Source organism: Emydura macquarii, unplaced genomic scaffold (genome assembly GCF_026122565.2).
Source record: "Emydura macquarii macquarii isolate MOO-44397 ecotype Brisbane River unplaced genomic scaffold, CSIRO-AGI_Emac_v2 contig_1043, whole genome shotgun sequence".
In the NCBI taxonomy this organism is placed as follows: Eukaryota; Metazoa; Chordata; order Testudines; family Chelidae; genus Emydura; species Emydura macquarii.
The window spans coordinates 13877474-13898488 of record NW_027131180.1 but is presented as its reverse complement, the minus strand read 5'-3'; the positions used below and the strand labels follow the sequence as shown (position 1 = coordinate 13898488).

Genomic DNA, 21015 nt, shown 5'->3' with positions numbered 1-21015 from the left:
TGATTGAACATCATTATAGAAACAGAGACTAGACAAATGCTTATTTCATACAGGAACAGCTGCTTGATTCCAGTCGGTTTCACTCATGCCTCTTGGAGCCGAGCTGGTGTCAGGCCTCACTTTTAGCTAACAAATTTCTGAGCCTGGAGCATCATAAAAATTTGAGTGATCCCAAGATCATTTTCTGTTTTAAATAAAATATATTTTCTGATTTTGTGCAGGAGCCCTATCTCTTTACCAAAGAGCAGAGAGTCAACCCTGAATGATTTTTCCCCCCAAACTGAAACTCCTCTTCCTCACATGTTTTTTCTTTAAAAGAACAGAAAAGAAGAAATCCAAAAATACCCACAAAGATTTTTATGGAATGAAACACAAAACATTTTCAATGGGATTAATTTTGTAAGCATTTTATTCAAGCATAGAAAGATGCAAAAAGACAGGCTTGCAATTCTGGGAGCCAGATGACCATGATTTCTAGTAACATATCTTTCACTGACTCATATTAATTCTGTGCATTTCTAAAAGCTTATTATAAAGCAAGGCCTCATAATCTTACTATAGGAGGCAGACAAGTCTCCTTTCCCCTTCTCCATCTTTTGCAGATGAAATGACCAAGGATCTGAGAGATTGCACAAGGTCACTTGTTGGCAGAACAGGGAGTGGAAGTCAGGTCTGTAATATGGTCGACCCTAGTTTTAGCAATTTAGCTCCACTGCCTTTCAGAATGATTGTTCCAAGAGTATGTGCTTGCTTATACTGCATATAAAATGGAGCTCCTCCTGCATATAACCATTTACAAAACACTGATAGCCAACATTGACTAAGATGAATAGCATGTGATCAAGTAATTAAAAGTTGTTCTAATGTATATGTGCAAGAGGGCCAAATTAAGATTGCACAGGCAACCTTATTTCCTAACTGAGTGCTTGACTTTGCAACTTCATTGGTCTTTTTGGTTCATATTTTATATGGAATTAATTATATATTTGAAATTAGATTGATTACTCCAGTTATATATTTATAGCATACAGATGAGTATGGTAACTAATTATCTCAACATATGGGGTCCAGAACAACAAGAAGGGAGAGACTTCAGCCTGGAGTTCAAACTGGCCTTTTTCTAATTAAGAAAAACAAAATTATTTGACAACTCTTAATACAATTTTATGTGTAGTTCTAGTTGTCCATCACAGAAACAGATGTGTTACTTGGTTTGGTTTGCTAGCCATTGTTGGAAAAATATCCAAATGAGGTTCGTTAGCCCTGCACCAGGAAAAGAGATCCACGCAGGTAGTTGGGCAGTCTCCAAGTTTTATTTCTGCAGAGGTCGGACACTTCCCAACAAGTGGTCAGTGTGAGACCCCGAAGGCATGCTCTCTTGCATATTTATACAAACACAAACAAAGAAATTATATATGCATAAATTCTTAATGCTTATTGGTACACTTAAATTATTATTATTATTACTATTAACGTTACACTTTATACTTCTTCTAACTATAAACATATGCATAACATAAAAATAAGGGCAAAAGGTTTCAACTTATCTATCAACATTGTCTAGACTATGTCTCAAGACTGCAAAAAACAAAAACTAAATTATAACTGACTCCTCGTTTCTTCTGTTAATCTTTCTCTCTGACCTTGGCAGGGATAAGCACCATAAACATATTGAAAAGGAGCGGGAGGGTGATTTCAACAGAAAGCAGAACACTAAAAACAACAAAATGGAGTAACTGGTCAAGCAAAGAATTATTTTCTTTCACCAGCATGCCTTAAAGAGGCATTTTGCATAGGCATTTTGCCTTAAAGAGGCATTCTGCGCAATTTTAGGTGTCTTACTCACTGTTTGAGTGCAAATTTCCAAATGTATTCCATCGAGCGCCAACTGAGAAAGAGTGTTGTTTTTATATAAATTGAATTTCATACTGACATGGCTCTCTACCATGTCTCTCTTGTACCTTGTGCCTTGCTGTATCAGACATCACTCATGGCATCACTCATTTTTAAGCAGGGAAGAGAACTGGTATGATTGCGCACATGCTGTAAGTCAGTAGCGGGCACTACATACTTGCAAACATGCATAGCAATCAATCAGTTTATAGGGTGATATTTGGGGTGGGATTAGAGCCTACATCTCTAGTGTTGAGACAGTTTAGCTAAAGGAGTAACTATGCTAGCTCAATGCAGAGAATGCTTTGAGCATCACATGCAATTTCTTAGAAAGGAGGTTTTCAACCTTTTTTTCATTTCTGGACCCCAAAAATTTTTTTGAGTGGAGTTGCAAACCCCTTTAGAAAACTTAGACATAGTCTGCAGACCCCCAGGGGGGCATGGACCACATGTTGAAAACAACTGTCTTAGAATAAGAACAGATTATTTTTATTGAAAGATTTATACAGCACCATAAATGTGCATGGTGTTTTACAGATGAATAGGACACATGGCATCCACTTCTAATAGCTTACAGCCAAAAGGCTGCTTCATCATTCTTTCACGCTCTATTCGAGGCAGGGGTGTTGCACAAGCACCAGGAGGCATTGTGTCTCAGAGACACATAATTTCATTTGGGATCCCCATCTGCTGGAGGGGGACAGTAATTGGCAACACCACTTGGTGTGGTGCAGCAGAAAACCCTCCCATTACTCTCCCTTGTGACCAGCAAGTTCTTCTGGTTAGAATGTAGGGGGAAAGGGCAGAATCATGGCTTCCCTCTTCCTACTCCATGCTCACGCTCTGTCCATTTGCTCCCAGGGAGAAAGCCCCTGCACCCCCAAGTTCTGGAGTTGGGGTTCAGGCAATCCCTACTGTGGCTGTGCTACATTTCTATGGTTCTGTCATGACTACAATTTTCTCTTCTTATGCCACAGGCTTAATATAATCTAAGAATGCATATATGCAGGTCACGGACACTCAGGACCCTTACGTTGGCTAAGCAAAGCATTATTTGTTATGCTGTTTTCCAGAGCAGATGAATGAAATAATTTCCTTTTTAGTTTTGGGGTTGTAATATCTAGTGAGACTTTACTTTGAGCTCCTTGGTTCTCTGTTTGCTTGTTTCTGATGGTTTGCCTGGTTTTGTTACATGAATTTGCCTTTTGTACTGTCAGCCTCTTCAACATCCTCTGGACCCGTACAACAGGGCATCAGCCTTTCTAAGCAGCCAAATGTCCTATACGGAAGCAGGTCCAGCTGCTGCTGTTCCCACCTCTATTTCTGGCAAAATCACAAGTGGAGTTCTTAATAAAATGCTGGTGAAAATCCATGCATTGGGCATTTGGTTACTGATGTTGACAAGTGAAATTAAATGCCCAGATGGAGTAACATTTATAGTTATATGTTTGATGCCAGTCTGATCTCATTATATATAAAGAAATGGGGAAAGGTAAAAAGTTAGCACATCGTGTCATATGGTTTTAATCTGTGGGCTTTGCCTTTCTTTGGAAAGCCGTTGGCAGCAGTAGTCATGGCCCGAGGCGGTGACCTAAAGCTAGATGACTATAGCAGTGCATATGTAATCCTGATGCCCATGGGTGGATCATAGACAGCATGGACCTCTTCTTGATCCTAATGCATAAGCCTCTCCTGCCTGAGCTAAAAGATGCATTCTCTTAGCCAAGGCAGTAGCAGGCTCATCAATCTCTCTAGCAGGCCCATCCACCACTAGATGGAGACAGAGTGCCATGCCAAGCAGGCATGGCGTACACATACGTTTACATAGCTTGCATCCAAGGCATCTTCAGTTCTAGAATTGTCCTTTATCCCGACTGAAATTCCTTTGTGCTGTATGAGAAATCAGGCATCACAATTTTCTGCACAGGAGACACATCTGAGTTCTCCCTTACTGCAGCTCAGATGCAACAAAAGAATAAGTAGAATACCAAAGCAAGAATGTTTTACGTGTCTTTTTAGTCATGTGCTTCTGCAGAGGCACGATAGGGAACTCATGAGATTTGAGTTCACTCGGAAGGGATCACTCAGACAGAAGTGCCTCAGGTGGAGAAGGAAGCACAGAACAAAATCAATAATTCAGATAAAGAGAATGCTGTCTGCTCCTGTGTCTTGATCTTTTTCTTGAACGCTGCATGCATGCATGCATATGTGTTTCATACTTGTAGGCCTGGAAAATGTAAGTTATTTGAAACAGAACAGTTTTACCCTTTCTTACGGATGACTAGTACAAGATTTACACTTATGAAATGTAGATGCCACATTCCAAAATCATTTAGGGTCATAGTCAAGGTTGTCTTCACTGCTGTAATAGTTATTTATTAGTACGCCTAATGCTTGGCATTAGCCTTTCCTGAGAGGTTAAAAGAAATAGACAACATGTCTCAAATGCAGTTTCTTTGGATGAAAAGTGTTATCTAGTGTCACTAGGCAGCCCTGCCTGGAGCATCCTCCCGCTGCAGGCTGTGGCATGACAAGTACGCCTACCTCAGTTTCCCTCCTTCAGATTCCCCAGAAATAGTCCAAAGCATCTTCCCAAGTATAAATATAGCCTTGTGAGATTCATTTTTTACAAGAGTCCTAGACACATAAATCATAAAAAAAAAAAAAAAAGTCCCATCGTCCAGAATTCCCCAGCATAGGCCAAACAGTGCATGCAACATACAGCCGTGACATCTCTCACTCTGCCCTGGCTCTTCAGCGCAGTCCTCTCCTGTCTTTGTAACATGACAGCCACCCCAGCCCTTTCAATCAGTCCTGCTCTTTTCAGCGGGAACTTGCCAGAGGAGCATCTCTCACTCCCCCAGGCCCTCTCGCAGTTCCTCTGGGTCCAGCTTTCCGAACCTGGAGATGTCAGTGGGTGAGCTCCTCCACCGCTCCCCTGCCACCTTCAGAATCCTATGGCCATTGGCTGCGGCTTAGAGCCAGCAGGCATCTCCCTTTGCTCTTCCTGCCTTCAGTTCTCCAGCCCTGGCTCTCTGGTTTGGGGATGCCAGCCAGCAAACCCCTCTAGCTGCTCTTTTGCCTTCAGCTTTCTCCCAGGAATCACCTTCTGCTTCTTTCTGGGACTCCTCCAGTCCCGAGCTCTCTGGCAACTCTCACCTGCCTCTGACTAAACCAGTCTCTCTGAGTCAGTGGGACTTCCCCTCAGTGAGTGGGTCTCTGCTTCATAGATCGCAGCTGCTGCCCAACTCTCTCAATTTGCCGAACTGGGAACAGTTGTTCTGGCACAAGGGAGCTGAACCTACTTTTACAGGGGCCGGCCACCCTTCGACACCTAGATTATGTAATATTGTGACTTTCTCGTATCTGTTCTAATTTTCCTGCAAAGTTTGAAGGAACAATTAACAATTGTACCAGCATAGATCAAAGATCCATCTAATCCAGGCTCCCACCCAGTGACCCCCTCCTGTGTCCCACGAGCCACAGCATCCCACCCAGCAACCTCATGTAACACCTGCATGTGAAATAAAATAAAAACAAAAATTTCTTCCACTGCTTTCCTCCTATGTGTATTGCTTTAGTTTTGCTGACAGGAGATCCTAGCCATCTTCTACTAGGCATTACAAATCCTTTATGGAAAACAGTTTCTCTTTCATCTTGTCCAAAATGGCATTGTGTCTCTTGTTGTTTTATCTCATTACAGACTGATTTGCAATTTGCTATTGCTGTCACCCTTAGGTTTGTTTTTGATATTACTGCTTTCTAAATAGCTCCCTCCCTTTGAATTTGATTTCCTCAAACATTGTTAGCTTGCGTTTTTCAAGGACGTATTTCACTTAGTTATTTCTGTCCCACTTTTGTAATCTTTCAGGGTACCTTTTTGTTGTTTGCTGCACTCTCTGGTGTCTGCAACACCTACAGATTTAACTAATGTGCTCATCCCCTCGTGTGGTCTGTGGATAAAGAGGCTAAACAAAACCAGGCCTAACACGGCTGCATGCATGAGCCCATTGGATGATTCTCAACACGATACATTGGTGTTTATTGTTATCCATTTATTTTTTAATCATAAATTTTAATCATGTTACAATGCTTATATGCAAGTCAATTTGAATTCATGTTTCCAGTAATCGTTTTGTGGAACACTGTATCAAATGTTTATTAAAATGTAATATTATATCCACTGTACTCCTACTGCTGCAATACCCTCTTAAATGCATGAGTGTGATTTTTTTTTTTTCAACAAGGCTGTATATTCCCGCGACACTAAATAAACTATAGTGTTCTTACCAGAGAATATTCTCAGTAGCCTCTGTCTGGAATGTGTTTTTTGGAAAAGGGATAGAATCAGAATCATAGAATAATAGAATTGGAAGGGACCTCAGAAGGTCATTAATCCAACCCCCTGCTCAAAGCAGGACTAACCTCAGCTAAATCATCCCAGCCAGGGCTTTGTCAAACCACAGCTTAAAAACCTCTAAAGATGGAGATTTCACCACCTCCCTAGGTAACCCATTTCAGTGCTTCACCACCCTCCTAGTGAAAAACTTTTCCCTAATATCCAACCTAGACCTCCCCCACTGCTACTTGAGACCATTGCTCCTTGTTCTGTCTTCTACTGCCATTGAGAACAGCCTAGCTCCATCCTCCCTGGAACCCCCTTTCAGATAGTTAAAGGCTGCTATCAAAACCCCCCTCATTCTTCTCTTTTGCAGACTAAACAAACCTAGTTCCCTCAGCCTCTCTTCATAAGTCTTGTGCTCCAGCCCCCTAATAATTTTTGTTGCCCTCCGCTGGACTCTCTCCAACTTGTCCACATCCTTTTTGTATTGGGGTGCCCAAAACTGGACACAATACTCCAAATGCAGCCTCACCAATGCTGAATAGAGGGGAATAATCACTTCCCTCGATCTGCTGGCAATGCTCCTACTAATACAGCCCAATATGCTATTAGCCTTCTTGGCAATAAGGGCACACTGCTGACTCATATCCAGCTTCTTATCCACTGTTACCCCCCGGTCCTTTTCTGCAGAACTGCTACTTAGCCCGTCGGTCCCCAGTCTGTAGCTCTGCATGGGATTTTTCCATCCTAAGTGCAGGACTCTGCACTTGTCCTTGTTGAACCTCATCAGATTTATTTTGGCCCAATCCTCCAATTTGCCTAGGATAACTAATGTCAGTGACTTCAAGTAGCTTCACAAAACTATCAAGGATGCCAGCCAGAAAAACAACCAGGGAAATCCCCAGTAAACAAAAGAGAATCTACAAATTAGACATCTCCCTCAGTCCTTCCGTGAAGCCATACTTCCTGAATTCATAGTAATAACTATGTGTAAAATCTAATTATTAAATCCTTATACAATCAATATAATAATGACTTCCATACTGGTCATCCTATTTCCATGAAATGTACATATACAAACTGGAAAATATCAATGGCTACTAAAGATTAATGATTTACAAATGCTACCTTTTGATTACGTCTTTTTGAAATGATAAATTGTGTTCACTTCAGGAGGACCTCTGAGCTATGGCCAAGATCTTCTTCCTGAAATAAAGCTTATCACAGTTACTTTGTTTTGATTTTGAAGGAAACTAATATTGTCTATTTAAAATGAATAACAATGTAATATTTTCAGTCTTCTTTAGGAAGGAAAATGGAACCAAACACAAACATACAGTACAAAACTGATCACCCCAAATAAAATGCCACCAGTCCAATGCTGCCTGCTTTTTGTGCTGGCCTTAAGAACCCTACTTTTTGTCTTGGTTGAAGGTGTCAATCTAAAACCCACTTATTCTGCTTTTAAAAATAGAGCATTCTGATCATTTGTTCTTCCTATTAATTCTGCTCTCACTCATGTGCAGCAGATTAATTAATCTGTCAAATGTACTGGTTGGAGTTGTCTGGTGACTGTTTAAAACTTCAGTACTAATTCATGTACATTGAGGTCACGGTCATTCAAGTGAATCAATAGTGTTTAACACTGTATGCCGATTATGCTTTTTTATCTTTTAGGGTAAAAGTTATCCCTTTAAGGGTGCATTTCCTACTATGTGGAACCCTTTTGTCATCTTAGATTTCAACAATCTGTGGAGGACGATGGATGAAATGGGAAAGGAGGTATGTGAAAGCTCAGCTATCTGATTCAATTAGCCCTTGTATAGAATTTAAAGGTATGATGTTAGCACGTTAACTGACACATACTAACTAACATGTCTTAATAGCTTAGTGTAGGCAAGGCACACTGCCTTTAACATAGGCTAAATTCCTTCCCCAGAGACTTTAACTAACCTGACCAGTTAAGTATGTGTTAAAGGTGATGTGCACAGGTTCTCACTACCCTGTTGAACTATAGGAGTTTAAAAAGCAAAGTGCACATGCTTCTAAACATAAACAGAAGAGCTATAGAATTGCACACTTCTGCTCTCCAGCACTGCATTTTGTCTCTCCAGGCAACATTGTAGTCTAATTTTTTCTTATCTTCTGCAAAGTCCACTTTATTTCTATTTAGAACTTTTTAAGCAGAATCCTTGTGTACATTTCCAGCAAGAACACGTAACACAATTCTGTAGTGCAGGGGAGCTTGTTCCTGTGGTCTTGCATTGTTATGGTTAAAACTGAATTAGTGCCCCCAAAATAATACATTTTCTCTTACTCAGCTTCTAAGGCTGACTCTCTTCTCAGGCACTTTTTCTACCCATATGAGTAGCTCTCTTGCCTTTAAAAAAACCCTTCCGTTTTGCATAGAGTAAATAATACTAACAATTAAAGCAAAAATATATACCTATCAGAGAAAATAATTCACATATTTTTCTTTGAACGGTTTATTTTAAAATAGAGGCTTCAACCACAGTCTGTATCTTCTAATTTGAATATGAAATCAATTGACTTAGTTAAAAATTAGTCTAGGTTAAGAGACAAGTTTACTGTTGTTAAAGAGAGAAGGGCTGGTGTTTTTCAAAAGGACTTTATCAGGTACAAGCTCATCTGTGCTTCAGAAAAGCAGAATTTTGTGCTAAGTGTTCTCACTGAAAATGTACGTAAGAATTCTGCATGTAAAGTTAAAATAGAAATAGTATTATCTAGAAAGGAAAGCACAGGCAAGTGCTGAGAAGGAATCTTTCGTCCCAATAAAAATGATTGGTATAAATCAGGGAAAGCATAATTTCTAGATCTCTTTTCTAGTCCCTTCCTTAGACCATTAAGCCAATTCCTGAAAAAGAAAATATCATACGGTGTTGATGGAAGAATGCTTCCGTTGACATAGTTAACTTGGTTCAGGGAGGTGGTGTTCCTATATGAACAGAAAAATCCCTTCTGTCAGTGTAGGCTGTGTCTACTCTATGGGATTATGCCAGCAGAGCTGCACAACAGAGCTGTGCTGGTCTAGTGTATGTATCGAAGATATATTCACAGTGTGCAATTTTGTTTTTGAACATTCACTGTTCTTGTGTTGTCTTAGATTCCGAATGAAGCCCCGTGGAAGGCACCACATGCAGAAGAATGGGACAAAATGTCTATGCAAGGTTTCATAGACAAAGTTTGTTGGACAAAGTAAGAAGCACTTTAATATTGAAGTTTATAACAGGTTATAGCTGCAGGCCAGATGATCTGGACACGCTTTACAAACAATTGGTAATCATTATGTCCACCACTGAAATACAGCTACTTCTTCGAGGGGGCGTGGCAACTCTCCAGCTGTGCAGCACAACAGCTAAATACGGGCTGTGTGGGATACACTATCCAATTGAAAACGTCGGGTAATTCGAGTAGGCAGATTCTAATGATCCACATTTGACCACAGCTAACACTACTTTTGCAGAAATGTATTGAGGTTTAATGACCACAGATGAACAGGGTATTGGTTATATATCTTAATCTGAAAGACAAATCTTCCAGCAGTAGAACGTTCACTGACATTATGATGAAGCACTGAATCAGTGCTAATTCCAAGAGAGAGAAACACCTACCAAATCACCAGTACCACTTCTTGCAGCACTTGATTTTCTTCTCTAGAGGCCTCTCATCCAAATACTGCCTTGGCTTGACACTGATGCTTAAACGCCCATTGTTCATGCCCATTCATATGACCTTCACTGCTGGCATAAAGGAAGAAGAGCAGAGGGTTCTAAATGGTGATCAGGTTGAAAACTATAATAATTGCATAAATACACTGTGCATCCCATTATTTTCCATATGTTATTTTAACTCAAAGATCAGATGAAAATGAAACCTTAGCATTGCAAGGTTAACATCTCCGCTTGTTATACACTCGTTTGTTTCATTTTCTGATGACTTGCTTATAAGTGGATAGAACTGTCTCTGTATCAGTCTTGTTTGAAAGAACTGAAAAATATCTGCTCGCCTCACCCACTAAACTTTGAAATTATGTTGTATGTACCTTGGTCATTCCAGAAAACAGAGATAGTTAAGTTCTTGATATTACCTTCAGATAGGTAGTTTTTAGACATCTATTGAGAGCTAGAAGCACCCTTGAATCCTGGAATTGAATCTGGTAGCGTAGAGGCCCTGTAGTTTTAAAAGCAAACAGCATAAAGCAATTACAGACTTGAATCTCCATAGTGATATTGCTTCATGATGGCACCTGGTAATTGCGCAAAGCTTTTCTATTATTCTTGTAAATAATTTTTGTGCACAAAAAAATTATTTGATTTTGCTTTTTGGCTAGTCTAGTGTAATGCTTCCAGGTCAGATGACCAGAGATTTAACAAGACTCCACTTTTGTAATTATTTTAATCAGAAGTTCTGAATGTTTGACAATAAAATAGATACGTTCTGGTACAGCATGTTCCTGTTCTGAACTTTGGATGAGATATTGTCCTCAATTATTCAGTTCTAGGTTAGCTCATTTTCTATAAACAATATAAGAATCAATATGCAGTTCTTAGACGGAATTACCTTAACCCTCAAGTGTCCCCTGTATGTAGCACAGAGGTACTGACAATTCTGCTTGTTGTTATGCACCCATCACATTAATTTTGATGTCACCTGTAACTCAAGAACTGTTTGACTAGATTTCTTCATATAAAAGAAAAAAATAGCATGGTGTTGCTTTAAAGCAGACCCACTTCTAGAAGTACACTCTCAGAGTTACTAAATAAACTACACCCCAGAGTTAGAACCATGAGTCTATAACGCTAGAAACACAGACCTGTTCCTGCTTAAGCTAAAGGAAGTTATCTGCTATCTTTCAGCTATAAAAAGAGTGCTTAATGGTCTTTCTAAGCTTCAACAAGTCACTAGAGGCCACACGCTTACTGTGAATATGGGGAATTCCTACCCTAGTCTTCCACACAACACAGTTGCAATAGGCTCTTGTCCAAAACCTTCCTATGGTTTTTGCCTTTATTTATGGCTTTAGAAATGTAACATAAGTAACAAAATTCTAAAGCATAACTGTACTGCAAGCAGTTATCCATAAACCTTCCCAAAGGAAGTCCTGAAGGGGGATATCCCTGGGAATAAACCATTTTAAACAAGTTCTATGGAGAACAAGTTTGAGCAAAAGTAGTAAATTCTATTAACTTATGTAAGCGTATGTACTGTCTGTAAGAAAAGCATTCAGGTTTCCACTAGAGTATACTATGGCATAAAGGCCTTCAGGCAGTCTCTCATTGGTATCGTCATCCAGGACAACTGAAGCGGAATAAGAATGAATGAAATGTTACTTGAATTGAGCAATGTGCATTTTCAAAATCTTTAGTAGGTAACGTCAGCATAGTGTTTGTTAATGCATGGTGTAGCTCAGCCATCTTTGGTATTCATAGTTACAGGTGATTCAGCCCCTTTAATTGGAAATTAGACTCTGTAAAATCTTGCACAATGTCGGACAACACCAGGCAATGAGAGTCACATCTTTCTAATCTGTGATGAAATATGACTTGACATTTTACCTGAATTTTGACATAATTGTCAGCAGCTCTTAATTCCAAGATGCTTTTCAGATTTCATACATGCATCTAAGCTTGATCTTCCATGTGTGATCAAGATTTAGGTTACATACCATAGCAGCTTTCCTGTGCCTAGAATGCAATGGTCCAGAAGGGTAATCCTCCATTCTTTCCTTTTGTCTGACAAATAATGCAGATTTGCTTTTATTTGGCATTTCATGCTGAAATAGCATTGTGTGCTCATGATTGAAACCAAACTGCCATTTCTTATGAAATAATAGATGAAATAGTGGCACTGAAATACCAAAAATAATGAGAAAGTAGCAAAATATTATGGAAATCAGACCACTGACTAAAAGAATTACGTTTGTAAAATATTAATATACTATATCTATTCCTCCACTAAATACAATAGAACATCTTTCAGAGCTAATCATATTTACTATATATGTAAAGAAGAAATGGATAAATGCCTTTTTCACCATAGCCTTTTTATGGTTCTAAAGGAAGAAAGGTAGAAGCTTTATAGTCACAGAGTGCATGCAATTTCTCAGTGACTAACGAAGAGGAGATAGCACGGAGCCAATAAACATACACACAAGTGGTAGTATGACATTAACAGGGGTAATTAGTCACTGTATTTCAAAGAGCTTCAGAGCCCAACACTCCCAGTGTATATCTTATCTTCTCAAAGGTGTGTAATAACTGTTATAGTCCTTTATTATAATCAACACTGGCACAAGAAATCTTTTTACTAAACTGAACTACCAGGTTTCATCCTTGTTGAATGTCTACCTCCAGAAAAGGTTTTCTTCTTAATGTCATGGATATATCACGGACAAGTGTCTAATCGGTAGTTTAAAGTATCACATAGCACCAAAAATATCCCCCACTAGTCCCTTCAGGATTACTTCTTTTATCACTTATTTTATTGGCAAGCGCTGGGCAACCAGTTAAGATGCTGATAAACAGCTGAAAGATGGTGGTCAAAACATGCAAATGATACTGCATATCAAATTGTAATGTTGCTATTGCAGCAGTTGCCCATATACAAATATTCCTGTGCTATCAAAGATATGCACAAAAGCAGATCAAAGGCCAAGCCTCCCTGGAGGGCAATTCCATCCTTAGTCTTTTACTTCAGTAGAAATGTGTGTTCTTTAAGCAGGGAAAGAAGATCCTTTTTCTGTGAAGAACTGAAACTGTGAAGAATTGAATTTAAATTTGCTTAAATATATATATATTTTTAAAAGCCTCTTTGCTTAAAAAAAAATTGACTAAACAAAAGAGGAAACTAGTTTAAAAGCAGGATTTTGTACAGGCTGTAGAGGTAAGGTTGCAACCTGTCCGGTTTTTACCCAGACAGTCTATTTTTTGGTTTCTGTATCCGGGTGCCATTTGGGGTTGTCAGGTGTCCGGTTTTTGGGACCTGGCAACCCTAAATGGCACCTGAACCAAAAGTCCAGTTATGGCAGGGTGGGGGGAGGTGCTGGGTCATTAACTCGTGCCAGCCCCTGCTCAGCAGGGGCCACCTCCTACCTGCAGGCAGGCTCCTTGAGACGATCCAGTGAGTGATGGGGAGAGGGGAGGAGAGGAGTGATCGACAGTGGCGGGGCCTTGGGAGAAGAGGTAGAGCAGGGGCAGAACTTTGGGGGGAAGAGGTGGAGCAGGGGTGGGCTTTGGCGGAGGACGCAGGGAAGGGGCGGGTCCTTGAGGGAAGAGGTGGGCAGAGGGTGGGGTCTCGGGAGTCAGTTACCAGCAATTAGAAAGGGGGCAACCCTATTTGGAGGTTATTTGCTGGGTGGCAGTTGACAAATGCAATAATTAGAGAGACCCATGTGGCAGGTAGTACAAAGCTAAGATGAGCATCTTCTGCTTGGAAGACATGGGACTTCCTTCCCATGGCTTTAATACACCTATACAAATGTGCAATGTGAGGATAGAGAAAGTCATTGCAGTTGAGTGAAAGAATGTTTACTCCTGACTATATTCACACATCTTTTAACCCATCCTGAAATCTTGTACAGTTCCATGATCTGTAATAATTCTCAGTAGATCTGCCATTTTGGTCATCTCTTAAATCAAAGCACAGACAGTAGGAGACATAACAATGATCACACTTTAAACCCAGACCACTTTTAATTGTAAAAACAACGAGAGTTCTGTGGCACTTTAAAGACTAACAAATTTAATTTCAGCAGGCATACGCTTTCGTGAGCTTCAGCTCATTTCCTCAGATGCAGTTGGTAGAAATGATACAGGAAATGATATATAGGAGGCAACATATACATATCCAAGGGCATAGATAACAATGGGGTAGGTGGATAAAAGCCGGGTACTTGTGCCCTAATTACAACCATTGAGTAGGAGGTGAGAATGGGTGATCAGAGCAAATTACTTCTTGTAATGAGATAGCCATTCCAAATCCCTGTTTAAACCCAGTTTGAATGTGGCAAGTTTGCAGATAATTTCTAACTCAGCAGTTTCTCTTTGAAGTCTGTTTTTGAAGTTTTTTTGGAGAAGTTTTTTTGGAGAAGTTTTAATTCTGACAATTTTCTACATGTATGCTCATCAGCAAAGGCCGTTGCACAGGCTCAGGGCCCGATGCACAATATTGTTATATGGCTGTGCAAATGGCATCACAATTTCTCCTTTTATGTTAGTCTACCACACAGATCTGTACCAATTCTGCTCAAGGCCTACCTGCCATTCTGTTTCCTCCCCCCCCCAGCTGTTTCTTTGTTCTTTGTGTCCCCACAAAGGGCAATTCTATCTGATTTCCTGCACATGGTGACTCTCAAAAGGACAGAGGAGGAGGCAGCTGGATTGCAAGCCATCCAAAATATGGCTAGAACAAGGATAAGAATGATTACCACCCATATGGACCTTGTCTCACAGTGGGTGATGATCTCTGCTGGGGTTTACTGTCCTAGTAAACTACTCTATTGCTGCCGGGTTTGTAGCTGTACAGCAGAGGAGACTGTGGCTGATGGAGGAGTGGGGAGACAGGCACAGTCAGCAACAGAAAGGACTGCAGATCTTGTGGGTGACACAGGGAGCATTGGAGGAGTAGGTAGCTGATGTGCCGAACTTCTAAGCCCATTAGAGCTGTCTGGCCTTGCTCTATTGTTCCTTGAAACTTGAAAGACAGATGTTAACAAAAGAAAATATAATCTCCCACTGAGTGTGTTGCCCAGAAAAGGTCACTTAGCCTCTTTAAAACAAGTATAATACTTATTAACCTCAGTGGGATATTGTAGGACTTAATTAATTTTTGGCAAAGTCCTTTGAAATTCTTCTGTGTAGAGCACTATATAAGAGCAATTATTTTAATTACCATTCCTGGTCCCACTGAAGTTGAGGGCAAAATACCAGTTGACTTCACTGGCTGAAGAGGTTTGCGAGGCCCCTTTCTTTCACCGTCACTAGAGAACAGGGCTAGGTGATGGATGTCATCTTGCTGCTTTTCTAGTAACGTGCTAGCTTTACTTTGATCCTGTGTGCAGTGCTAGCAAGAGGTTTGCAACGCTGTTTGTGAATGTGGACGTTACCTCTGAGCCTCATGAAGTCTCTGCTCTCTGGTTCCTGTGGTACGTGAAGCAGTGTGGCGGAACAGGCAGGATATTCTCCACCACCAATGGTGGGCAGGTACAGTAAGCCTCCGCTCTTATTTTTGGAAAAACAGCATGCCTCCTGGCAGGAACCCTTTAAACTTGCTTATTTTGTTTGTTTGTTTGTCTTTAAAGGAAAGGACAAGAATTTACTTAGACACTGTTCACTGATTTATTAAGAGGGTAGCCAAACTCCCCTAGTTTTTACTTTACATAGCGACAATAGGTGCCATTGATTTCAATATTAATATAATTCAGGTTGTATCAATGTGGAAGGCCATTCTTGTGGTTCAGGTACTGGAGTGAACATCAGGAGATTCAGGTTCAATTCCTCACTCTAACTTTGGGCACTCTTTCTTAGCTCATCCTCTTTGAAAAATGAGAATATTAGTAATACTTCCTGTCCTCACAGGTTAAATATTTGAGAGGTACTTAAGTATTGTAAGGTGATAACTGCATATGTGCCTAGACAGAGACGGACTGATATTTGAATCATAGCTGGGTATCTAAAATTGAATCCTTTCAACCATCGTAAGACTGTCAGACGAATCTGATGAAGATAAATGCCTGTATTTAGGTATGACACAGCCCTAAAATGTTTGAGAAGTGGTGTATTTAATGTAAGTAATGCACATGAAGAAAAGGAAGAATCGGCTAATGTTCTTGTGCTATATGAATGTACATTTAAGTACACTATATTATACTGAAATGAACCTATTTGGCTCGCCTCTGATATGTATGAAAAAGGCTTTTTAAAAATGTTCTAGTCATAATTAATGCTACTGAACAGATTTCAGAAGCATGCAACTTGCTTTTTATAGCCAGTTTAGTTATAATTATAGCCTTCGTTATTGTTGTTACTGATGGGCAGACCTCCAAAAGGGATGAAACTGACTTCAGCTGAGCATTCAAAAGCAATAAGCAATAAGCTTTCCGAACGGAGTCACCTAACTTTTCAAAATGTTAAAAAGAAACTGGGCTTATTTTGAGTGTAGGGCCCAAGTTCCATACGATTCTTATTTTATCCAAACCAGTTTGCCCGTCTCCCATTGTTGAACTGTCCCTTTTTCTCTTCCAGGAGAGGAAGTTTGTTGGAGGCTCTGGTCAGATTAGTGAGAAGATAATGGAACGCCTGGGCAGCCGAGTGAAGTTAGAGAAACCTGTTGTCCGCATTGATCAGTCAGGTGAAAATGTCATGGTGGAGACCTTAGACCATGAATTATATGAGGTAATTCAGTATTTACATTAGAGCACATATTTGTAGGGTTATGTTTTTAAAATCTTTAATTGCTCTGTTTGTCTTTTCAATAAGCCTGTAACACATGGCACAGGGTAGCAAAGAGGAGAGTCACAATAATAAGTTGTGATGCTTTCTGGTATTCCCGAAGTAATACCCATGACACAACTTGGAATGGGTACCGCAGAAGCAGAGAACGCTAGAACGTGTATTTGTGCCATTCCTTTATTATTTCTACTCCCTTGCATCCAATTAGCTTCAGCATAAAAGACTATCTCCAGGGATGATAGAAATGCAGTGCAAGAGAAATGTTCTCCAGAAACATTTCAGAGTTAGCTTCCAAGCCACAAAATAAAAGGCCAATTGAAACGGATCCCAGTGGACCTTGGTAAGAGGAATAGTCTTCCCATTGGCCTGTTACAAACAGTTATAAAAGAAGAGCTGCCCGATTGGATGGTCGTTTATACAGTACTTGTTTATCATTTTAAAATTTCTACGATTAAGACATCTTGAGAGGTCCACTTTGTAATTCTCATGCGATGGGCCAAACTGTCATTGCTTTGGAAGATATTACTGTCAACACACATACTATAAAGCTTCCCCAGCTGTAATACAGAAAGGCTCAAATACTGGATACTGTACTGAGTTTACTTACTATTTCTTTTCCAGGCCAAGTATGTTATTAGTGCCATTCCCCCCCTTCTTGATTTGAAGATTCATTTCAACCCACCATTGCCACCAATAAGAAACCAGCTGATCAGCCGGGTTCCCATGGGCTCAGTCATCAAGTGCATGGTATACTACAAAGAACCTTTCTGGAGGAAAAAAGGTATTACATTTTAATCAGAGGTTTTCTTTTGTATTTATATGCTAATTCAAGACTCCACATTTCTGTCAAACCTTAGAAGGAGATTTCATATCTTTCCAGCTACTTTTCTGAGAGTCCTAAAAAGAAAGGGTGGTAAAGAGAGAGTATATGTGGCACGAGGGAAGAAGTTGGGATAAACTAACTCTTGTTCCTTATTGTTCTCCTTACACACACACACACACACACACAAAACCATCTAAAGTGACAGCACAGAACACAGTGCCTCTTTAATTTTTGCCAGAGTACACCATACAGTCTTTGTTTGCCTTTAAGTTTTTGGGTAGACTTGCAACAAATGAGTGTAAAGATGTCCAGAGTGCTCTGGAAAAACTGGTGCTTTGAGCTCCATGGTTTTAATAATAATTGTACTTCCTCTGTATTTACAGAACATTTGTACAAGCATCATGAAATCTCTTGTATCCGGCATATGCCTGTCATAAAAACCTAGTGTGTATGCCAAAATGTTAAAAACAAACACCCGCAGTACTCGAGAACAGTGTGTTTCTGTGCAATTAATTGATATCCCAGTTATGTCGGCTATAACATAATCTTTTTTTGACAGAAATTCATTTATATGAATATCCTTATATTGTCCCTGCTTTTTAAGGATGCCTGGAACAGGTTGCTAAGAGTCACAGGATCCCATATCTAAAATTCTCACCTACCTAGAAAATAGTACTTCTCAGACTCCAAGTAACAGCACACAGTCTCTGGCAGAACAATTCTATAGAGCAAGAGAGTGGAGTCATAATCAGTGTCACACCACGTTGGTGGTTTCACTTCCTTCTCTTTCATAGTTCTCCAAATTACCTGGATTAATAAAATCTGTTGATTTCTTTTTTCTCCTCTGTGGTTTCTAGACTACTGTGGTACCATGCTCATTGAAGATGAGGAAGCTGTGATTGGAATGACACTTGATGATACCAAACCCAGTTGCAGTGTTCCTGCCATAATGGGGTAAAAGAGAAAAGGGAAAACCCATTAATTTTTGTAGGCATGGGGTCTGTGGAGAAGTGGAAACTTGCCATTCGGGGAAAAATATCTGAGAATATAAACAGAAAAGTCGACCTATTTGAAAAATGTTGAATTATTTTCTTCCACAAAATATATTCAATATTTTGCTCCCAAAATTTTCTCTTTCAAAATTTTTTCTTTTTTTTTTCTTTTAAATTTTCAAATTTTTTTGGTGGGGGGAAATGAAAAAGATTTCTTTTGGTTTTTATTTCTGTCTCCTTCCTCTCCTGCCCCGCCTTCTCTCTCTCTTTTGTCCCTGGCCTTCCCAATGGCAAAATGAGAAAAGGATAAGAGAAGAGAGAAGAGGAAAAAAAGTAAAGTGGGTTGGTGGGGGGGGGAACCTTCCCCAAAATCAAACATTTTTTTAAAAATGCCTATAATTTTCTACAATTCAGTCAGTTCTATTAAAAGGGATTTCTTTCCAAGAAATGGGGTTTTCCTCCCACCTCTAATAATCAAAAATGAAATGCAATGTTTCCTTATATAAAGGCTATTGAACCATACCTCCTAATTCCACTTGAGCCTTCATAATGTGTTATTACTATATCAAACCCTATAGCTGTCATGAGCAGGTTTACCATGCCATGAAACAGTTCCTATGGATCTTCTGACCCTGACCACAATGTGGTTCCCTGCATGCAGGGACCGAAGCAAGAGGTCTGTACGTCACTAATGCTGTGACACACAACTGTGGAAGAGGTCTTTGAAGATGAGCCTGGAGAAAGCTGACTTCTTAGATCCACCAGCCTGTCTGTCCCCCATGCCCTCCCCACAGGAGGGAGAGTGCACCAGATGCAGTGACTACTGTAGCAGTGTGGCTACTTTCCCTTCTGCTGCATGGGGATGGACGTTCCCTGTCTTCCTGTTACTGCAACCCTTGTACATTTCTCCAGTAGACAGCCTGAGATAAAGATTTGACCTTTAGAAATTTTCCAAAAGCTGAGCCTAAATCCTGCAGATCTGAAGAAAAGTTTATAGCCACATTTCTCAACAAGAAAGAATTGAAAGGGTTGGAAAGTGGTCACCAGGTAAAGACTGAAAAATAAGAGACAAATGTCAGAAACTGGCATCCTGAAGCCACTAACTGATAGCATTTTAAAGGGCACTGTATAAGTAATGATGTGATTAAAGTAAATATCACCATTCCTTTTTTTGTGGTTTTCTTTTTTTAGTTTTATTCTTGCTCGAAAGTGTAGAAGACTGGCACATCTCTCAAAGGAAGAAAGGTAAGAACAAAGTGCCATAGTTTTACATAGGATCTGATTTAAGTTTTTGTTTTAAACTGTCTCTCTCTCTTTCTCCATATATCAGAAAAAAATTCCCTGCATGCAACAGTTACAAGGATGTTGGATATTAACTAAGCAGTGTTCACAGTGCTGTCACTTTAAAAGTGAAGCACTTAAATTTTGTTCCATTAGGAGTCATGTGAAGCCTTCATCCAAAATGGCAGTAAGCATGGCAGCATCTATCTGTCCTTTGTAAAACATTCTGGGCCAAGTCTTCGGCCTCTCATTTGACTGCTTTGAGCTGCCGAGGCAGTGGAAAGCAACCAGAAAGCTTCACTTAGTGAGCAACTGGGGATTCCTCTTGTATTCGGGAGTGTCTGGGTGGCATAAAGCCAGAATAGCCAGCTCCATACCCTCCATTGATGCTCCTGTGCCCCCACACAGTGGAGTGGGTGTGTTCAGAGTATGCCAGGTGTGGGAAGGGCTGAGCCAGAGTGCTCAGCATCCTAGTGATCTTCGATCAGCCCCAAGAGGGTCATTTCAGCCTTTGTAAATTAGCACAATATTGAGGCTGCTCCAATTTATGTCATGGGATGAACCAGCCCTAAAGGTTAGGGGGTGGAATGGTGACAGAAAGCTACCGTTGACCCTCTGTCTTCAGGTGTGCAAGGCAGAGCTCAGCACATGTGAAAATGTAGCCCACTATCTGGTTACAACAGTCTCCTCCCAGATACTGTTTAAAAATATATAAAAATAGCTTTCAAAGGGCAGTAGTTTTTTGCCCTAAAAAATATTACCAGCATTTGATTGGACTAATCAACAAAGCTAAAGTTATAGAGTTGGGGGGCGGGGGGAGGGGAGCGGGGAAAGACCTTTATTTAAACTTGGACAGGGTATGTTCATACTTAAAACCATGGGTTGCTGTATGACCAAGTACACATTTTAACAGTAATGGTCAGCCCAATTAGAGAAGATCTTGGTGTCCTCGAATCAGCGGTATGTGAACTCCCGCAGCTTTTGTAAGGTAGGATCATGTGGAGCCATTACTATAACAAGCGCTTAAAGTGGCAGCACTGAAGTGCTCTTTCGTTTTCCAAGAATAGACCATATATTCTCCATCTGCATTTACGCTTTGGGGTGGAGCTACAAGAGGTGATGGTCATAACAAAAGCTGGGCAAGCACCTTGAAATCCATTGTGGGCAGCATTTCAGGCTTCCATAAACACCAAATGCCACTTTTCATCCTGTGTC

At 40.2% G+C, this 21015-nt stretch overlaps 1 protein-coding gene across 3 annotated transcripts in view; it reads left to right on the top strand.

Moving 5' to 3' along the window:
- LOC137150997 (amine oxidase [flavin-containing] B-like) overlaps positions 1-21015 on the top strand; it is a 72647-nt gene that overhangs the window by 34826 nt on the left and 16806 nt on the right. For all 3 annotated transcript variants that reach the window (XM_067545152.1, XM_067545153.1, XM_067545154.1), the window contains exons 4-10: positions 7913-8017; positions 9360-9451; positions 15315-15456; positions 16498-16647; positions 17326-17485; positions 18385-18481; positions 19711-19764. In XM_067545152.1, coding sequence (XP_067401253.1) covers positions 7913-8017; positions 9360-9451; positions 15315-15456; positions 16498-16647; positions 17326-17485; positions 18385-18481; positions 19711-19764 — 800 coding nt within the window. The remainder of the gene's footprint in view (positions 1-7912; positions 8018-9359; positions 9452-15314; positions 15457-16497; positions 16648-17325; positions 17486-18384; positions 18482-19710; positions 19765-21015) is intronic.